The sequence below is a fragment of the Stegodyphus dumicola genome, chromosome 6 (genome assembly GCF_044657685.1).
Source record: "Stegodyphus dumicola isolate Sdum_Otavi_A_Nest chromosome 6, ASM4465768v1".
Lineage (NCBI taxonomy): Eukaryota > Metazoa > Arthropoda > Arachnida > Araneae > Eresidae > Stegodyphus > Stegodyphus dumicola.
In genome coordinates, this window is record NC_140773.1 from 122,669,722 (window position 1) to 122,688,096 (window position 18,375).

The 18,375-nt window shown below is 31.8% G+C and overlaps 2 protein-coding genes across 3 annotated transcripts in view; both read right to left on the bottom strand.

The window, feature by feature from the left end:
• Nucleotides 1–9,862, bottom strand: part of LOC118187548 (GPALPP motifs-containing protein 1-like) — a 48,506-nt gene extending 38,644 nt beyond the window's left edge. The window contains exon 1 of one of the 2 annotated variants that reach the window (XM_085818876.1): nucleotides 9,829–9,862. In XM_085818876.1, coding sequence (XP_085675002.1) covers nucleotides 9,829–9,847 — 19 coding nt within the window. In that variant the 5' untranslated portion in view covers nucleotides 9,848–9,862. The other variant, XM_035357789.2, reaches the window with a different exon arrangement.
• A 1,017-nt stretch (nucleotides 9,863–10,879) lies between these two features.
• On the bottom strand, nucleotides 10,880–18,216 carry LOC146996831 (THAP domain-containing protein 6-like). The gene is made up of 3 exons (XM_085818877.1): nucleotides 17,876–18,216; nucleotides 16,141–16,351; nucleotides 10,880–14,249 (listed from the first exon to the last, which is right to left on the bottom strand). The coding sequence occupies exons 1-3, from the start codon at nucleotides 17,944–17,946 to the stop codon at nucleotides 14,082–14,084; spliced, it is 450 nt and encodes a 149-aa protein (XP_085675003.1). The 5' UTR covers nucleotides 17,947–18,216; the 3' UTR covers nucleotides 10,880–14,081.
• Nucleotides 18,217–18,375: the final 159 nt, after the last annotated feature.

Consider the following 18,375-nt stretch of genomic DNA (forward strand, 5'->3'; position numbering starts at 1 on the left):
CAAAGGCTTGGTAAAAGTCCAAAATGGAATCATATTAAAGCATACTTTAAGACTTTTACCAAGTCACTTTGGTAAAAGCCGAGTTCAGTAAACTACCAAAAATGTTGGCAGAAAAACAGAGATTTGGGCGGTGATTACTAACCACACTAAAGGTACTGCTTTCATGTCTTTTTATAACTTTATTACGGATATTTTTTGGTGGAAAACTTCTGATACAACCAGATTTAGTTCATAGCATGATATTAAGCATAGGTACGTTAAATTCAGCTAAAAATTAGCTGATTAAACATACAGAGCATATGGAAATCAAATTCAGTTTGCTAAATGTGCTATTTAGTGCAGCAGTCGCCAACCAGTGGTCCATGAAAAATTTTTGATGGTCCGCGGAAAAATTGGGACATTATTTATATTTTTTTGAATCAGTTTAAAAAATGACGAGTAACAAAAACCTATTACAGTCAAAAGTCGTTAATTCGGACACCCATAATCCGGACCTCAAAGCTACAAAATTTCTGCGCATGCGTCGCATTGACACATGCCCGTATAACCTTTACGGCTGCGAATATGCGTGTGTGCATGTGCATAATACGTTTACGCATGCGCATTTAATGTATAATGGACGGTATAAGCTAAGCTAAAATTATCTAATTCAGTTAATGTTGCAGATTGCGTTGTTCCTTAATCTTCGAATTGGATCTGGCTTATTATTTTTTGCAGACTGTTAGAGCAATTTTATAAAAGTACGCTTGAACTTTCGATTATGTCAAATAGGATTTCCAATATAAATTTACTAATATGTAAAGGATCTACAAAGTGAAAGTATGTTTCGAAGTCCATTAAACAAAAAGTGGAATTACTGCAAAAAATGGATAAAGGCATATCCTTTGTTTTTCTAACCATTCCAAAATCTGTTTATCAATTTCACGCTGCTCTGCGGCAGAAGCGGGGGGGGGGACACCGCGGCGCGCAATGAATTGGAAGTTGATCTGTCAGCACTATCCTTATCTTCAGGGCAGATGTTTATATTTTATTTGGCTTATAATTCCTTACTAAATGTAGTATTTTATCTCGATGTACTCCATCTTTGATATGATTTAAATCAAATTCCTCGTCATTATAATTCGCTTCCAATAGTGAAGAAAGTGACACAGAGGTTATTGAAAACTAAAAAATTTCAATTGACAAATTAGTCGGTATTCTCGACACAGCAATTATAGGACTTGAACAGCGGAACTTCGTAACTGAACAAGAAATTATGTCTGTTTATAGAATTAAAGAGAAAGTATTATCACATAAAACGAAGCAACTTAAACAACTTACATTGAAAGAAATGTTTAATAAAGTAAACAAATAAATATTAAGCTTTTTTTATACCCTTCAGATCATAATTGTTCTTTATTTCATAAATTACGGTTTCATATTTTTAATTTTATAATTTCTGCATGCCATCTTACCAGATTTAAACTGATAATCTATAATCTGGAATCGTTGAAGTCCCGACGAGTCCGGATTAACGATTTTTGACTGTATGGAATATGGATTATACTTTTTTAAATTTAGATATTATATTTTGCGAAATTCCTTTTGAATTTAGCAACTTTTGGAGGTGTATCTAGCAACATTTGAAAGGTGTGGGCTGGCATCCATGGATATGCTGCTGTTATCAATAATAGCACAATCTGGAATTCTCGTTCCTTTTGAATTACAGGCATATGCTATTGTAGTCATTAATAACACAGTTTCTCTCTGTGTCAGTAAGCAACTTGATGATGGATTTTTATGAGAACCATCTGCATTCTTGTTTATAATTTTCACTAGAAGTGTCCATTTTTGTTTTGTTTAACGTTGATCGATGGCGCCATTGCTGAGTAAGCGATGATTATCATTGTTGTGTGCATACAGGTTCAAAATAAATTGAATGCACAAGTCTGATGAAAAATTATTAAAATTTATTCTTATCACAACAAATAAAAACAAAATGCTGAAATTTCTTCAGAGATATACATACAATATCTCACAGCAGTTATTTTTTAAACTACTAAAATGTTGACCAGAAATAAATTCAAAACAAAAAAAGACAAACGTAGAGAAAGCTAATCTGATCTCGCTGCGAATTTGGGATAGTAAACAACAACATTTTTCTAAACAACTGAATTGAGATGTTTTCGTCCGGCTTTTATAAGCTTTTTAATCTGTTACAAGAAGCTTCTCGCAATTTCTCGAGTTTACTGGAAAGCAAAAGAGTACAATTACGAGATATCTATTTGTTGCTTCTGTATTTAATTTTTCCAGCTTAGCTTTCTCTCAAATATGTCTCGTGCTGCATTTGCATGGAAATTTAAACAATTTTAATTACAAATTCTACTAAAAATTGATAAATAAATACAAAAACTGTAACACAGTACAAAGTCCGAAATCTGGACGTCCATTATCCGGAATAATCTAAAATCCGGACCTCAAAACCACCAACAATGTTTTTCTTCTAGGCTGTACACATTGTGCATTTGATAGCCCCCGCGTGTAATAAAACATCTGGAGAGTCCCGATTCTTAATTTCACTTCAAAACTAAATAAAATACCTTATTATTGAAGAAACAAATATTTTAGCATAAATTTGTATGATCAGTAATTTGGCTCCGTTGCTGCATGTCTGCTTTTTGGCACACATCTCAAACCAAAACATTCCACATAGATACATCGTTGATCTGACACCAACCTGGCAAATCATTATTTATTATACTTTCCTTTCATCACCGCATGTTTATCAAAATATGACAAATTGAGTAATGACTCATGTAGCGATTCTAAACAATTTTTTTATGTTAGGAATTGAGTAATAAAGGAGTATGGTAATCTTTTACATTCACATTACGCTTGGCAATGGTTACAGATTTAAGTTAAATGCGCTAAAAAATGATGACGAGAAAAAATTTACCAAAAATTTCTTTCCATATGCTAAAAATAGATTTTGTCGATGATATTTATAGACTCAAAGATTACATTTAGGGCTATTTGAATTAAAAATAACTGATTATTTATTATTCATATAAACCTAAAACCAGTGCCAGAACTCATATGGCTGCACCGGGTTCAGAATTTAGGACCCACAGGAGATTGCATCAGGAGGTAAAATATCTAGCGCCGGCCCTCAATAAGGCTTAAGTATATGTGGGAATTCAGAACTCTGATAAGACTTAAGACTGCGCAAGAAATAATCACAAGTATAATAAATAACTACACATAGCCAAATATGTATAGTGAAGGATAGCTAAATTTGATGATGTTAGTAGCTAATTTTAAAGGCTTTCGAATATTGCATAACAAAGGTGAAATTTTCCAACTAATGGATTTTGTAAAGAAATGTAGAGAAGCGGTAATAAATGAAGATGACATAAAGAAAAGTTTTTCGCTTCTCAATCATGAATCAATTACTGAATGGCGAAATCTGAAGTATGGTTCTGGATCCAGAAAATACCGCTTCAAATAGTGAAAAAAGTGACAGAAAAGTTACTGAAAACAAGAAAATTTCGATTGACAAGTTAGTGGGAATTCTCGAAACAGCAAGTACAGGACTTCCAACAATGTAACTGAACAAGAAATTATGTCTGTCTTCAAAATTAAAGAGAAAGGCATTAACACAAAAACCGGAACAACTTGAACAACTTAGATTGAAAGAAATGTTTAATAAGGTAAACAAATAAATATTAAGCTTTATTTTGTAAATGTTAATTCCCTTTAGTCCAAAGTCCCAACGAGTCTGGATTTTGTACTGTATTATGTTTATAATAATTAAAAATTTGTGGCATAACACCTTCAGTTTATTGATATTGCTTTGCGTTTGCCGGTTTATTCTTGCTTGAAGTTCCTTTTCAGTGATATGGAAATGTGAAGCTTTACGTATAAAAAGCTAAGATTTTTGTACTTTTCATATAAATTTTTCAATGTGAATGAAATATGTGTATCAGTGAGATGTTAATAGTATTTTAATTGTTACTTATAATCAAGAGCCTAGCCTGAATTTCCATCAAGGCATGCTGCTGAACACCAAATGTTTCAAAAATTATACAGTCAAATACCGAAACTCCTGAAATCTGTGTTGCGTCTCAAAATATAAACACTCAGTTTATAGGTTCCGGAAACCACAACATTGAGTACAAAATATTGAAGAAAAAATACTTACCAAATAATAATGACTCATAACGGAAATAGCAAATTATTGACATCATGATAAAAGTTTTTTCCCCTCTAATCTGCATCGAGGTAAAAAAGCAGACGATTCACTCTTCTTTCAAGTTCACAATTCGCATTGTTGTATTTTTTTTTGCTTTGTTATTTAACAAGATTATTTAGTGCTGCCTTTTTTTTTATCCATATATTTTGTGGATAAATTAATAATATTTTAATACACTTACAGATAAGAAATGCACTCATGATTTTACTGCTTGCAACATTGAAAAACATAAACATGTTGCATTGACGGTAATGCAAAAAGTGCAAATTCTGCAAAAGATGGAGACAGGTGCTACTCTTCGGTTTATAGCAGAATCGTATGGAATTGCGATACAATTGTGTATGATATACAGAAAAATAAAGAAAAGCTGTTGAAATTTTACAGCAACAGTGATTCTAACACCGGAATCCGAAGCTGGAAATCTTTGCATGAGGCGAAATCGGCAAACCTCGATGTTGTGTATATATAACACAATGAATAATATAATCAATTTATACATGTAATAATAATTTAATGCATATAATAAGTTATTGCAATAATGTATATAATAATTTAATTAAATGTATCTAATACACCTTATTTATTTTGCACTTTTAGTCTGAATATTATGTTTTATCTTTTCTGTCCTGAAATCCGCAAAATCCTAAAATCCGCACAACCTCTGGTCCCAAGCTTTGCGGATTTTTGAACTTTTACTATATTAACAAATGAAAATTAGAATTACATGTATGCATGTTGAATATTGTTTCTGCATATTAATATGTTGTTTATGTTAAGGTACGATTTAAGTTTTTTTCTTTTTTCAAATTCATATAAGTGGTCCACCAAATATATAATTATATATGTAGTGGTCCGTGAAGTTCTAAGGGTTGACGATCGCTGATTTAGTGCAACAAATTCAACCAGCAGAAAAGCATGATATTAAGCATATGCAATTGAAAATTAGATGGTTAAATATGCTATTTAATACAATTAAATACAGGTTGATAAAAAAGAATATGCAAGTCAAGGTTAACATAAAAATGTAAAGTAAATGTTAGTATTATTATTGAAATATACTACTAATTAGTTCTATTATAAAAGTTTTAAAAAACTTGTATACTTATACCTCGCAATACTTCATTTCTTTCTTCAGATTTTTATGGCTCTGAAAAAGACTCCCTTTTTTTCAAAAAGCTATGTCATTAAGTAAATTTTGCCTGAGATATATTACCCTAAGAAAAAATATACTCTTTAACTGTGTTTCAAATTTCCGCGAATAGATCTTGCCATTATGCTTAACTTCACATCAAAATATGTATGCAAGTACATGATCAGCTAAATTTTCCTTCTGAAGACCCCTTTCTTTTTTTCATAATTTTACTTTCAGAGACTGCTTGTCCGATTCTTTGAACTGGGTGTGTGCACAAGTTGCCGGATTAATGAAGTATCTGAAGCGATTAACAGTCTGATATACATAATACCCATGCTTGTCTAAGAATAGACACGCCCACCATTCATCAGTTATAATAGTTGTTTCCTTTGCCATCTGCTTCTTAATCCGCATTATCAGAATCTCCACTGATCTGTTTCCATCTATTAATTGTTAAAAAGTTTAGAAATGTCAGTATGGAAATCAGATAAAATTATAGTGAATAAGTGAAGGATAGTGGAGGTCTGGTGGTGCAGTGGCTGGCGTGCTGTACAAGAGCACCTCAGGCCTGGGTTTTGATCCCCGGGCTGGGCAAGGTTGACTCAGCCTTTCATTCCTTGAGTGGCTCAATCAAATGAGTGCCAAGTTCACATGTCGACTAAGCACGGGAGGTCCTGAAACAAGCTGACCTCTTATACAGGGTATATGCTCATGTACCCTGAGGCCCACAATCAAGAAAGCAGATATCAGAGGACTGTTGTGCCATTTAGATTTTTAAGTGACGGATAAATTACACGTACAAGGGCAAATAATGAGTGTGATACTACAATATGCAAAATTATAAACAGCAATATAAGGAACCAAAAACAGTAGAACAGGAATAGTTGCTACCTCTGAACACGTGAATCAGTTGTTGAACACACTAGTCACCTGTAAACAGAGGGGATAAGGTTTGAACACTTATCACCTCTGTCTGCAGTGTTTACATTTACCGAGTTCTTTGCACTTCCTAAATACTAAGAACTTCATAAATTTTGATTCCTTTAAGGTAAGAAATGCTTCATTACTTCATATTTTTAATTTATAATTTCTACATACCTTACTATATATAAACTGAATATAAATTTGATCCAACAAAAATCCCAAATTCAGAATTGCTGAAATCTCAACTTAGTCAAAATCTCAGACTACCATATTTTCATCAAAAATGATTCAGATTAATTACAAAATAGTAAATTCAATCAATAATCCTAAAAAGGTGAGTATTTGAAATGACTATGTTTTATTTACAAAACGCAAAAGTTGAAGATAAGAAGATCCAGTGAACATTTTTGCATGAGAGTTCAAGAAATCTGAACTTGCACAAGGATGTGTGTAGGATGAACATAATGCCAAAATAACAGAATTAATTATTTAGCAAATAAAAAACTAAAAATTTGAAACTTGATCCGAAGTAAAGTTAAACAAAACGGTAAAATCCTAGTATATGGTATGGAATTGGCACGATTTTGAAAATCGTCGCCGACACCAAAATGACCCATTTACTGCTTATCACAATGTCACCAAATCCTGTGTGTATTATATACTAAAATTAAATCCAAAACACTTCTTAACAAAGCAAGACCTTCCCTTTGAGACCCATCAGCAGCTATGTGATGACAATACTGAACACCTGGACACGATTCCTGGCAAACGAGCTGGTTGCATGGTCGTTTTTTTTGTGGTTTTTCCCAAGTATAAGAGCCAACTTTGGTATAAATATATTTCAGGGTACCCCTTGGCAAAAACTGGCAACTGGTCAATAAGGCACAATTTCAAGATGGCCACTACACAAAACATAAATAAGTCAAAAAATTGTACAAACTCAGTGTTCATGTACACATTGATATATTTTCACTTAAAAAAAAAAAAAAAATTGCAGAATTGCACAAACTCGGCATTGCGCATTCCCTTGACTTAGTCCACGTACTATTTTCACTCAAAAAAAAAAAAAAAAAAATCAGGTGAATAATGGCATCATATAATGTTAAAACAAAGTTTCTCATAACCAAAATTGAACATAATTTGTAGCCAGTCAATGATCAATAAACTGCATTTTAAATCACACACTGAAATAACATAAAAAAGGAAATAAATCTTATCACATATACACACTACAAAAAGGAAATACTGACTCGCCATATTTAGAAATTTCTGCGTCTTCAGTCTGTAGCCCACAAAATTCCTTAACAGCATCCAAAAAATTTCTAAAATGATCTCAACTAGAATTCAGCCGAATATATTGCCATCACCACATAAATTTCCAAAATATCCTCCGTAGTGCCGGACTGTTGGCGGCATTTCTTGCATGAACCTTTCTTACTATAAACCAATTCAAAGCCATCTGAATTATCTTTATGTTCCACCATATGCATTTTCTTCATACAAACAGGACACTTATAATGACTACTAAGTAAACCTTCATTTGCACACCAGTCAATGTTTTTTCCCACTTTTGTTCCAAATTGTACAGAAACTTTACATTAATCTCATCACATACAGCCTTTGAGGTTACGGCACAAAATAAGGAATGTACTTCCTTACTGATATCCAATGCAGAAATAAGCCCTTACAAATAGTTTTCCAGAAGCACTTCCGCAGAAAACCCGGTAAATGTAAACATCGCCAACTTTGGCGATAATAGTTCAAACCTGGTAACCCATCGGATTTATCCCTATTTGCTTGTTCGAAGTTTGCAACCATTCCTCTTGCATTCATTTTGTTGAATTATCACTATCGTTGTTCACATATGCAGATTTCTATTATTCTTCTCTTATTTATTATTATTTTTAACAACGAATAGATAGTAATATTTTCATAGATAGATGCCGGTTCTCGGTTCGGGATGAAAGGAAGAAAACATGGCAGGAGGGGTGAATGCTAATTTGTAACGAGGCTGTTCACGTTGTGTTCTTAATTATTAACAGCTCTAAGAACCATGAGGTTTCCAACCTCTAAAATAATTTGTTTTCGTAGGCCACAAAAATGTGCATGTGCATTTTAAATAATTAAGTAATGCTTTTATTTTTATTATTGGTTATTGTCATCTAAAATTATGAGAATAAATCAATTTTTATGGCTTAAAATTTTAACAAGATAATATATTATTAATGCTTTTCTAACAATAACCTTTCAGATGATGGCAGGTGTGACATAAATAGATGATTAAATGGAAATAAAAAATATTATTGATTGTCTAAGATGACAGAATAGTTGATGCATCACCATGGTCATCAAAATTAGCAAACCACTGCTGGTGTAAGGAATATATTGTTTTCTGTGTTAACTGGAATTTAAGACAAAATTTTTTGGTATATCATGTTTAACCAGTTAATTTCAGTATATTAATACTAATTTATATTTTTTAAATGAATTTTTTATTCTTTTCTGTGCTAACTTGAATTTAATACAAATTTATTTTCGTATATCACATTTAACCGGTTAGTTTTACATCTACATGCTTATTATCTGTGAATTTTTACTACCATATGCTTAATACATTGTTTTGTCTGTTAACTTGAATTTACATGCACTAAAAATCCCGTTTACGGCTTGGCTCATCAACGATGAACCGCGAGCTTGGCGAGTAAAAATGCAACGGCACCAATGGGTTCTCTGCGAATGAAAACCCATTTTTTCATCATAAAAATTCACTGTACTTACGTCATAATAGGGTTTCTATAACATTCTAACTACTCAGGTTACCATAAATAAAACAACAATTTGGTGGTAAATGAAACAACTTGGCGATAATCCAAGTGGCACCCTAAAATACAGACTAACCCCAACTTTCATTAGAAAATCAGTGCTCCCATGACAGCATCCCTCTCATCAGGTAGATAACCATACAGTGCTCCACAATAATCAATTAAACAAAAACAAAAGCATTCATTTTAATTAGCTATTCACTTAAATTTACTAGGAACAACTTAATTCACTTAAATTTACTAGGAACAACTTAACAATATTCAGTGCACAGTTTGAGTTTGTCTGCTGATTCCTTTTTTTTTTTTTTTTTTGTCTAAACACTAGTAAAAAACATACACTAAGTGACTATCAAAATTCCGCTAATAGAAAAAATAATCAAGAATACAGATCCACTCTTTTTCACTTTGAATTAATTCTGTTTACCTAACATCTATGTCTGGATGTGTGAAGTATCTGATGAATTTTGTTTATATGTTAACACTATTGTTAAAAAAACTAATTCAATATTTAATTATACAGTAACGCTAATGTATATTTTTTAATCATTGAATAAGATAGTCTAATTAATGCTTACCTGGTGGTAGTTCTGGGCCATATAAGTCCATTTTGTTTAAGGAATCGAAGTGCACGGCGTAATGTAAAATAAACATATAAGTAAAATAAACGCAACCGGAAAAATCTGACTCAAGTCAAAGCTCAAGTTAACTGCAATTCTTACCTTTATGCTTTGTATACATTAAATACTTCACTTCACTTCTTCTTTGACGTATGGCTAGAAACCTTTTAGGGGCGTATCCAAGTGCACCGCTTATCCTGGAAATCATCATTCCAGCTGCTGTTGAATGGCGTAACACCTGGGCAACGAGGCCCTACCCAAAATCGAATTATAAAAGTTACCTAATTGATACCTCAAATTAACTGGGCAATGAAGTTATAATCAACACAATTTTTCACGACTTGTCAAAATGCGCAGCTAGTCAGACATTTATCATTTCCACTCAAGGAGGTTAGAATACATGGAGATGGCGTCTCTGCTGTCGCAATACGAGGAGAGTGAAGCCGGGAGAAGCAAATAAGCCACGCCTCGTGAGGGCAAGAAAACGCTTCCCTTACTATGTGAAGTGAGGTTAAACGTCAGCTTGTTTGAAGTTTTGAGTGTGTTTTCTGATTTCTTATGTGAAGACGTGAGAGGGTTATAAGGTACTGAATGGTTACATTGAAATAATGTCTACATTTCGGATTTCATTTCAATATAAAAGAATGTTTTTTTAACATGCATAAATAAGTAGAATAATTGAAATGTGCGTTTGAAAAGCCATCAGCAAAGAGTTTGAGTATTTTCTCGGTGTGACGTGCGCGAAGAAACATCTATAATTCTCAGATTTTTCTTCAATTAATGGTTTGAGTATTATACTCGTAATTAACTGAGTTGTAAAAGCAAAACGGTAAGTAAACAAGGGAAGGGGGAGTGGTCAGCTCATCGTGGAAAAGAAAACGCGTTATTTTAAAGGTGTGATCATATTATATTACAAGTCATATTTTATGTATTTAATTTTATTTTCTGTGCAAGTAAATATTTAATAACAGGATTTAATTTGGGGTGAAATTTGTGGGAGTTTTAAAAATAACAATGCAGAATTTAAATATTATTTTTTATCATTGTTCATGCAATTTAATATTTTTCAAAACGTAAGTAGTATTTCTAACATGGAAAATTGAGAATTATACTTGTATATATTTAGAATAACTAAAATATAATCAATTAATGATTTGAGTATTTATTTATTTATTTTCACAATACCTTTATTGCTAGCATTCATTAATGACAGCATGTAATTACATAATGCATTTCTCATTTAACTCATTTTAAGGGAATCAGTCCCTTTGTACATATATTTTTCCTCTGCATTTCAGAGTAATTCAATTTGTAAACTATGATTAGTTCATTTTATCTTTCAATTTTTGCTAGGAAGTTCAGTCTAGTTTTTACATTTATTTCATACATATATAAGTCAAATGATATTTATTTCACATATGTATTAGGAATTTTAATAGCACTTTGCCTACTTTTACATTAAGATTTCACTGTTAAAGATTGACTGGTGCTGATTTGTTCAAAAATAAAAAATTAATCATAAGCATTTTTATTTTATTCAAAAAAAAAAAAAAGTTTATTTAACATGTAGAGTTCCATAAGAAAAAATCATGTATAAAAACTATAAAATATGCAAATACAAACATTATTTTGTATTATAAAATATACAAGACATGCAAGTTATAGAATATACAAGTTATGCAATATTTCTATCATTAAATAATCAGGTTATCTCAGTTCATGAAATTTTTGTGTGCATGAAAAGTAATTTATTCAATAGTAAAATTCTAATTTACTATAAGCATTGCACAAATGATAGATATATGTAACTACTAGTTAGCTGATAACATAATATTATTTTATAAAAAATAACAGGATATAACTACATAAGTTTTCAAGGAAGAAATATCTGTGTCGTTAATGAAGCTACAATAATTTATAGAAATGATAAAGTGAATTGCATAGATATATATAAATAAAATTTTACAAAATAAAATAAATTACATACATAAATAAAATTACATATATAAATAAAACAAATAAAAGTATGGTATATTACATCATAACCTCAATTAATGAGCAGTTCATTCAAGACATAACAAGCTCTGTTTGTGAAACAGAATGCAGACAAATTCCATCTGAATATAAAAACTGTAAATTACTCAAAGAAAATCTCAATGCAGTTGGTAATTTGCTTACTGCCCTTTAAACAATACCAGTTTTGTGAATTTCTGTCGTATTTTCTGTTTGTGTAGAAAAAGGGTGTTCTGTTTTGCTTCATAATGAAGCCGTATATTTATGTAATGCATAGCAATGCATTTGACTAAATAGAATAGATGATTATGCTCGGGTTCAGTATCCAGAGCATGATTTTTTAAACTTTCAAAGATGTTTACATCAAGACATTTAATTAAAACATCTGTAATTATAGTTTCGACTTTAGAAGTATTAATTTCTGACAGAGGATACATATTCAAATATCTTCTGAAAAGTATCTCAGTCTCTTTACATATTTTAATGGTATCCCAAGAAGGAAATATAAGTCCTCCGCTAGATTTTATATCTATCAATTTCCAATTTTTTTCTGATGAATAAAGTGCTTCAATGCATTTAGAGCAGAAAATTGTTTGTTCTGTTTTCCGAACAATAAAACCCGCAATATATGCAATAGTTTCTTCTAAATATTCACTAGGCCGGAAATATAAAGAAAGACAGTAATCATGTTCAGCCAATATATTATCATTATGAGTTGTTTCATTTTCTAATATGAAATTTCTTCGGCTACTTTTATTTATGCCTTCTGTTGGATTTTTGTGTGAAGAACATACAAGGATTTTATAGTTTTCTATTGCTGAGCAATTTCCATTTTTATTAATTTCTAGTTCTTGATGAACAAGAATTTTTTTTAAAGCAGAAATGAATTGCCTGCAAGTTGGATTATTATTGCAGCCAAATTTTGATCTTATATACCCAAACAGAAGCTCTATGTTATCTTGATTAAATTTGTACAATGGTATATACTTCAGTTCTTCTTTCTTTACTAATTTTTCGAACACTCCCTTGCTACTTTCAATACAGATTAAAAATCCTAAAAAACCTGTTTTTCTGTTGCTAAGTACTAGAGGTGTTTTCTCTCTTCCAGAAAGGTTTTCAATGTAAAACTTTGCTTCGCTGAAGAATTGTAAAATAGTGGAATAATTTTCAGTGCACATTGCTTTTTTATAGGAAGCCTGGTGAATACTTCTGGAATTTAAAATATCGAATAGCCTATTAAATAATTTGATGAATCGTATTGTGCCTGATGCATCTTGAAAGCCATGAATTTCTTTTTCTAAACAAAACTGCAGAGCATCACCTACTGAATCTAAAAATCACCTACTACTAAAAAGTTGTGCAGCTAAATTTACTTTCATTGGTTGTTTTTTCCAAAATACATGGTGCCGTTTCAATTTATTTGCCAAATGAAGGCCCTCTTCTTCTTGTAATTTATTTAAATTAACTATGTGTTCCCACTGAATTATTTTATGTTCATAGTCAATTAGAACACCTTTGTCCCCAAAAGTATTTCTTACCAATTTTAAAGCATGGCAAGGATCCAGGAAGAAATATATGGGTTGCTGTGTTGTGGGATGGAGGAAGAAAGTTTTAAAATCATCCAATTCAAAACTGCAGCCTAGATTTTTCATCATTGAGAAATTTGAAACGGCACCATCACATGTCAGACTAACAATATTAACATTTGCTTCACTTAACCATCTTAAGCAATTAAGAATAACTGATGCACGCTGCTCTCCACTTAATCCAGCTGTAAAAAAGTAGCCTACTGGAAGCTTCCAGTTACTATTAATACAATTTACCAATAGTACAAAAACTTCTTTTGCAACAGACCTTTCGTCATCATCTAAATGTGTTCCAATATCAATATATCCAACATAATGTTCACCATTCCATTCTACATGTTGTCGAATTGCCATTTCGTCAACAATTAATGAACAAAATACTGGATATTGACTTGTTGAACTTTTTGCTTTCAAAGCTGCTAAAGCTTCTTTGCAGAATCCTGGTGATGCATCTAAACTTTCATACCATTTAGAAATGGTACGTGGATGTGTAACCCAGTGTCAAATTGCTTTCTGACGTAACAGTATGCTTTGGGTGACAAGAAATTTAAAGTTAATGCAAAAGAACGAAGTTGGGGGGAGTATTTGTTATGTTTTTTCTTAAGACGTAAATTAATTTCTTTGGAAATTTCTGGAATGTTATTCAAAAGTTCATAGTACTCATCTATAATTAAATTTTTATTTTTCAATTCGAGTAGAATATTTTTATACGAAAGCAATCGCTTTTGTAAGCGTCGTTTTGTTTGTTGCAGCCCTTTAACTTGAATTTTTGCCTTCTTGAGTTGCAAAGAAGTTTTCGTCAGTTTTACTTTCAACGTTTTTTTTTACAGGAGAATCTTCTGTATTACTGCATGTTTCATCAGCTATGAATTCTCTAGTTTCTGAGTTGGCAGGAGCAGGTCTCTTAAATGGAACTTTCTTAGTCTGTGGGGAAAAAAAAAAAATTAGCGCTGAAATACTTACGTACATTAGAACAGCTTATTTAACATCTTATTGATCTAAATATATACAGTGAATCGTCTCTTGAGATAATTAATAATCACAGTGGAGGTGATGTTCTACATTTATGTTCTTATATTCGCAGAAGTAATGATTGCGCTAATCGCTATGACAAAGCGCTTAAAGCTAATGCCTTAACAATTTCTGTAATTTTAATATTTTTTTATTTGTAACATACATTATTCCTTTTGCAGTATAAAGAGGGAAATCTACAAATATTAAGTATTAAAAAATATATATGTTCATTTATCAGTTACACAGTAGGACATTGATTATTTGAATGCAGTTTTAAAAAATTTTTGGCCTCTCAAAAATTAAATTATTTTTTAAAATCTTTTAATAACATAGAGTTTCACACTGATTTAAAAAAAAATCTGAATCCATGCATTCAGAGAGAAATATATTAATGAAAATTAGTTGCTACAATAAATTAAAACATTTTGCTAAATACGAAGTTTTGGATTACCAATATATATCAGCCATTGAGGGACTCGTCACCAGAAATGCTTTTCAATGTTAGAGCGGGGAACTGATTTTACATCCAAGAGAATGGAGAAGACACATCTCAATTTTGAAGGAGAACACCCCGGGGAATGAATCAAAGAGTCTTCTTTTGTAAAATTAATGAATTATGATAATTTTATTTTAAAATGAAACATAAGGGAAAAACCTTTTGCTATAAAATATATTTTAAATGCTTATTTTATCCACTAATTTAATCTCGTATTCTTTCGAAAAAAGTCTCTGAAGAGCACACTTCTAAGATAAAGAAAGAAGAGTAAACTTATTTTATAAAAAATTGAAAGGTAAAAGCAGTTTACTGGAATAGAGAACAAACATATACTATTGAAAGTGTTTGAAACTGAGGGGGGTGGGACAGTAATGGTGATGACAGATGAAGAATCAAAATTTATGTACAGAAACTGGGATATGGCATGACAGTTTCAATGCAAACAAAATAATAAATCACAGCAACCTATAGATGTAAGAACTGTGTGTGTGTGATTATGGCAAAGCCTTGAGGGCTATCTGCCTAAGGAGAGGGATGTCTTCGTGGAGGACTTTCTAAGGGAAACTGGCTCGTACACACATTACACATGGGGAAAACCACGAAAACGCCCATGCAGCCAGCCCGTTTGTGGGATTCGAACCTCGGACTGAACTACCACTATTCAGCGACTTTACCGCTCGGTCGCTGGTGGGCACAGAGTCGTAGCTAGGGTTTTCAGCGCCCGAGGACAACTGAAGATTTCGCGCCCCCTATTGCTTGCCAAGGATGGAAAACATTTAATTCTAAAATTTCGTAACATCAGTTTGGCGCCCCTTGGATTCTGTGCCCGGGGATAGATGTCCCCCCTTGCCCCCCTCTAGCTACGCCCCTGGGTGGGCAACAGATGTAAGAATAAATAAGCTTGTAATCTTGAATAGCTATCAAATGAATATTATATGTCGACTTTAATATTTAAAAGAAATTTTACAAACTTGTAACAGATTATTAATTCCTCCCTGCCCTCCAAATCTCGCAATGCACAAAGAAAGTAAAAATTAAAAATTCCTCAAAGGTTTTATTTCTGAATTTGCAAGCAGATGTGAGAAACCGAAGCACTAGCCTTACCAGTGGTAGACAGTTATTTAATTAGAAGAGGACTGTTCATAATATATCACTAAATCATATACAAACATTCTTTAATATTAATTTAGAATTTAAATAACAAAAATCAGTGATTTTGTTTGAATTCTAAATTAATACTTGATTGGTGTGTTTAAGTTAATTATGCTTTAATATTATTAAAAAATAAAACACATCCTTATATACCTTTTGAACTTTCTGCAAATAAGATGGAAATTCTTTAAAGATGCTCGGAACAACACCCTTTTTAAGCGTTACAAGGTGGCTAGTGTATCTTTTATTGAAATCCTCTTCTTTAAAATGTTCAGAACAGAGAAATGCATTTGCAGAAGGATTCCAATCTTTACGCCGTATTGCCTGAATCCATGCTTCTCTTAACGTTGGATCTTTAGGAATTCTGAAAAAGAAAAATCCATATGTTGAAGAAGTATAAAAATAAATGTTTTAAAACAATCTAAAATCCAATTTTTAGTATAGTACATGATAGATTAATATAGTACATGATGCAATACAGAAATGGCATATAAAATTACCAAATAATTTTAGTGCATAAATAAATTAAAATTTTTGATTAATTAATGCAAAGCATACACAGCTATTTGCTTATGAGACAGATGCCTTTGTGGAAGGCCCTTTTTATGGTATGTAATTCATATTCATGCAGTATGTGAGATGTTGAGTTTTAAATCTTGGCGTAAGTACAACAATTATCAATGAGCCAATGGTGAGCAATAGTAGCTTTAGGAGGGGTGAAATATAGCCCCACGACAAAAAATCATTCGAACAGCAATCTTTGGTGAAACATTCTAAATACAGTAAAGCAAACTATGTTGGTGAGTATCATAAATTTAATCATGATCTAAAACCTGTAAGAGGGAAAAAATTTTCAACATTCTGAAAATTAAGATAGTCAAATTCTTAAAGATTGATTCTTTTGAAATATGGATAATTTTACAAAATGTTTAATGCTAACTTCTCACATAATTCAACATAATTTAAACTTAACATCTCACATAGTATATGAATATGAATCAGTTACTCTAAGAAGGCCTACAAACTACAAACGCATCTGTCTCCTAAGCAAATAGCAGTGTATGTGCATTAATTATTCAACAATTTTTAATTAACATTTCTGTCAGGATGGATATTACTAAAGGGAACCCGAAGAGAGTGGTTCTTTTATATGGTACATAAAAATATTTATGGTACACAAGTGCAAGAACCAGTTATAATTATTGTACTATACCCTCAGTTATTTTGGTCATATGCAGACAAAGTACTGTTTCCACTTAACTATGATTTATTTATAGGTTTCAAATAATAATTTAATATTATAAAATCATACAAATTATATTTTAAAGTTCTAGGAAAACCGATTTATTATGAAATGTATGAACAAGGTTACATTCTTTTTTGTTATTTATTTCAAAAATTGGATTTTTTAAAATAAATAATTTAGAAATTATGAGCAAATTAACTATAACTCATATTTATATTTCGGTCATGTAAGGCAACTATAGCCACATATCTTCCCCGCATTAAATTACTGGATTCTGTAAAAGTACTAATATATAAAAAAAGGTAAAAGTTAGAAGCATAAATTTATTACCAAATAACATGCTTTGAATTTTGTCAGAAAAATGCATATATAAATGCTTAATCATTACTAGCGGGAAGTTATAATGCTTCCATATATGACTGTTTGCATATAGGTGCAGAGAAAAACATAACATTCATTTTACAGTATAAAGGTAATTAAAGAGCATTGCTCATATCCTGATAATCATTAGAATTGATACAATTATCAGCACTTGCAGCCGTTTCCTTGGATATGTTTTAAACATGCACAGCAAATTTTTATCTAACTTTGAGCAAAGTATAATTAAATAAATGATAGTATATATGTTAAAAGAATATTTACCTGTGAAATGTAATACCGGATCCTGCTATTCTTCTATTTGTACAGCCGAAAGCAACGCAGGAATTTAACATTCTGGCAGGAATAAAAATTGCTTCTCGGAACAATATTGCAGCCGTCTACAAGATGATAGAAAATGTAGAAATAAAATGAAATGGCGGGAAAAAGTGAAGGAAAAAGCGCGCGAAGAATCCACGGTCTTTAATTTACGAAACTGGGTGTGGCTAGGTTCTGCCTCATTGGCTGAAGAGCTCGTCAATCTTTCTAAAGCCACGACTACTAAGGGCATGCTTTCCCCCCCTTTTTGGCTTCACTTGGACTGCGCGCAGGGCATCTCCATGTATTCTAACCTCCTTGTTTCCACTATATCTAACTGTGCTAACGGTCGGACGGGTAGACACCAAAGTAGACACTCGAACAAAGAACGTCTATATTTTTTGCTTCGGGTTAGAGCTACTAGAGATACTTTATAGTAGCCTTACTTCGGGTAAGAAGCAATCGGC

What these genes read in the sequence shown, in the direction of transcription:
- LOC146996831 (XM_085818877.1), bottom strand. Translation starts at nt 17,946, where the DNA reads ATGTTAAATTCCTGCGTTGCTTTCGGCTGTACAAATAGAAGAATAGCA. An exon ending in TCCGGTATTACATTTCACAG is followed by an intron (nt 16,352 to 17,875) that starts GTAAATATTCTT and finishes TTTCTTTTTCAG; the next exon opens with AATTCCTAAAGATCCAACGT. An exon ending in ATTTGCAGAAAGTTCAAAAG is followed by an intron (nt 14,250 to 16,140) that starts GTATATAAGGAT and finishes TTTTCCCCACAG; the next exon opens with ACTAAGAAAGTTCCATTTAA.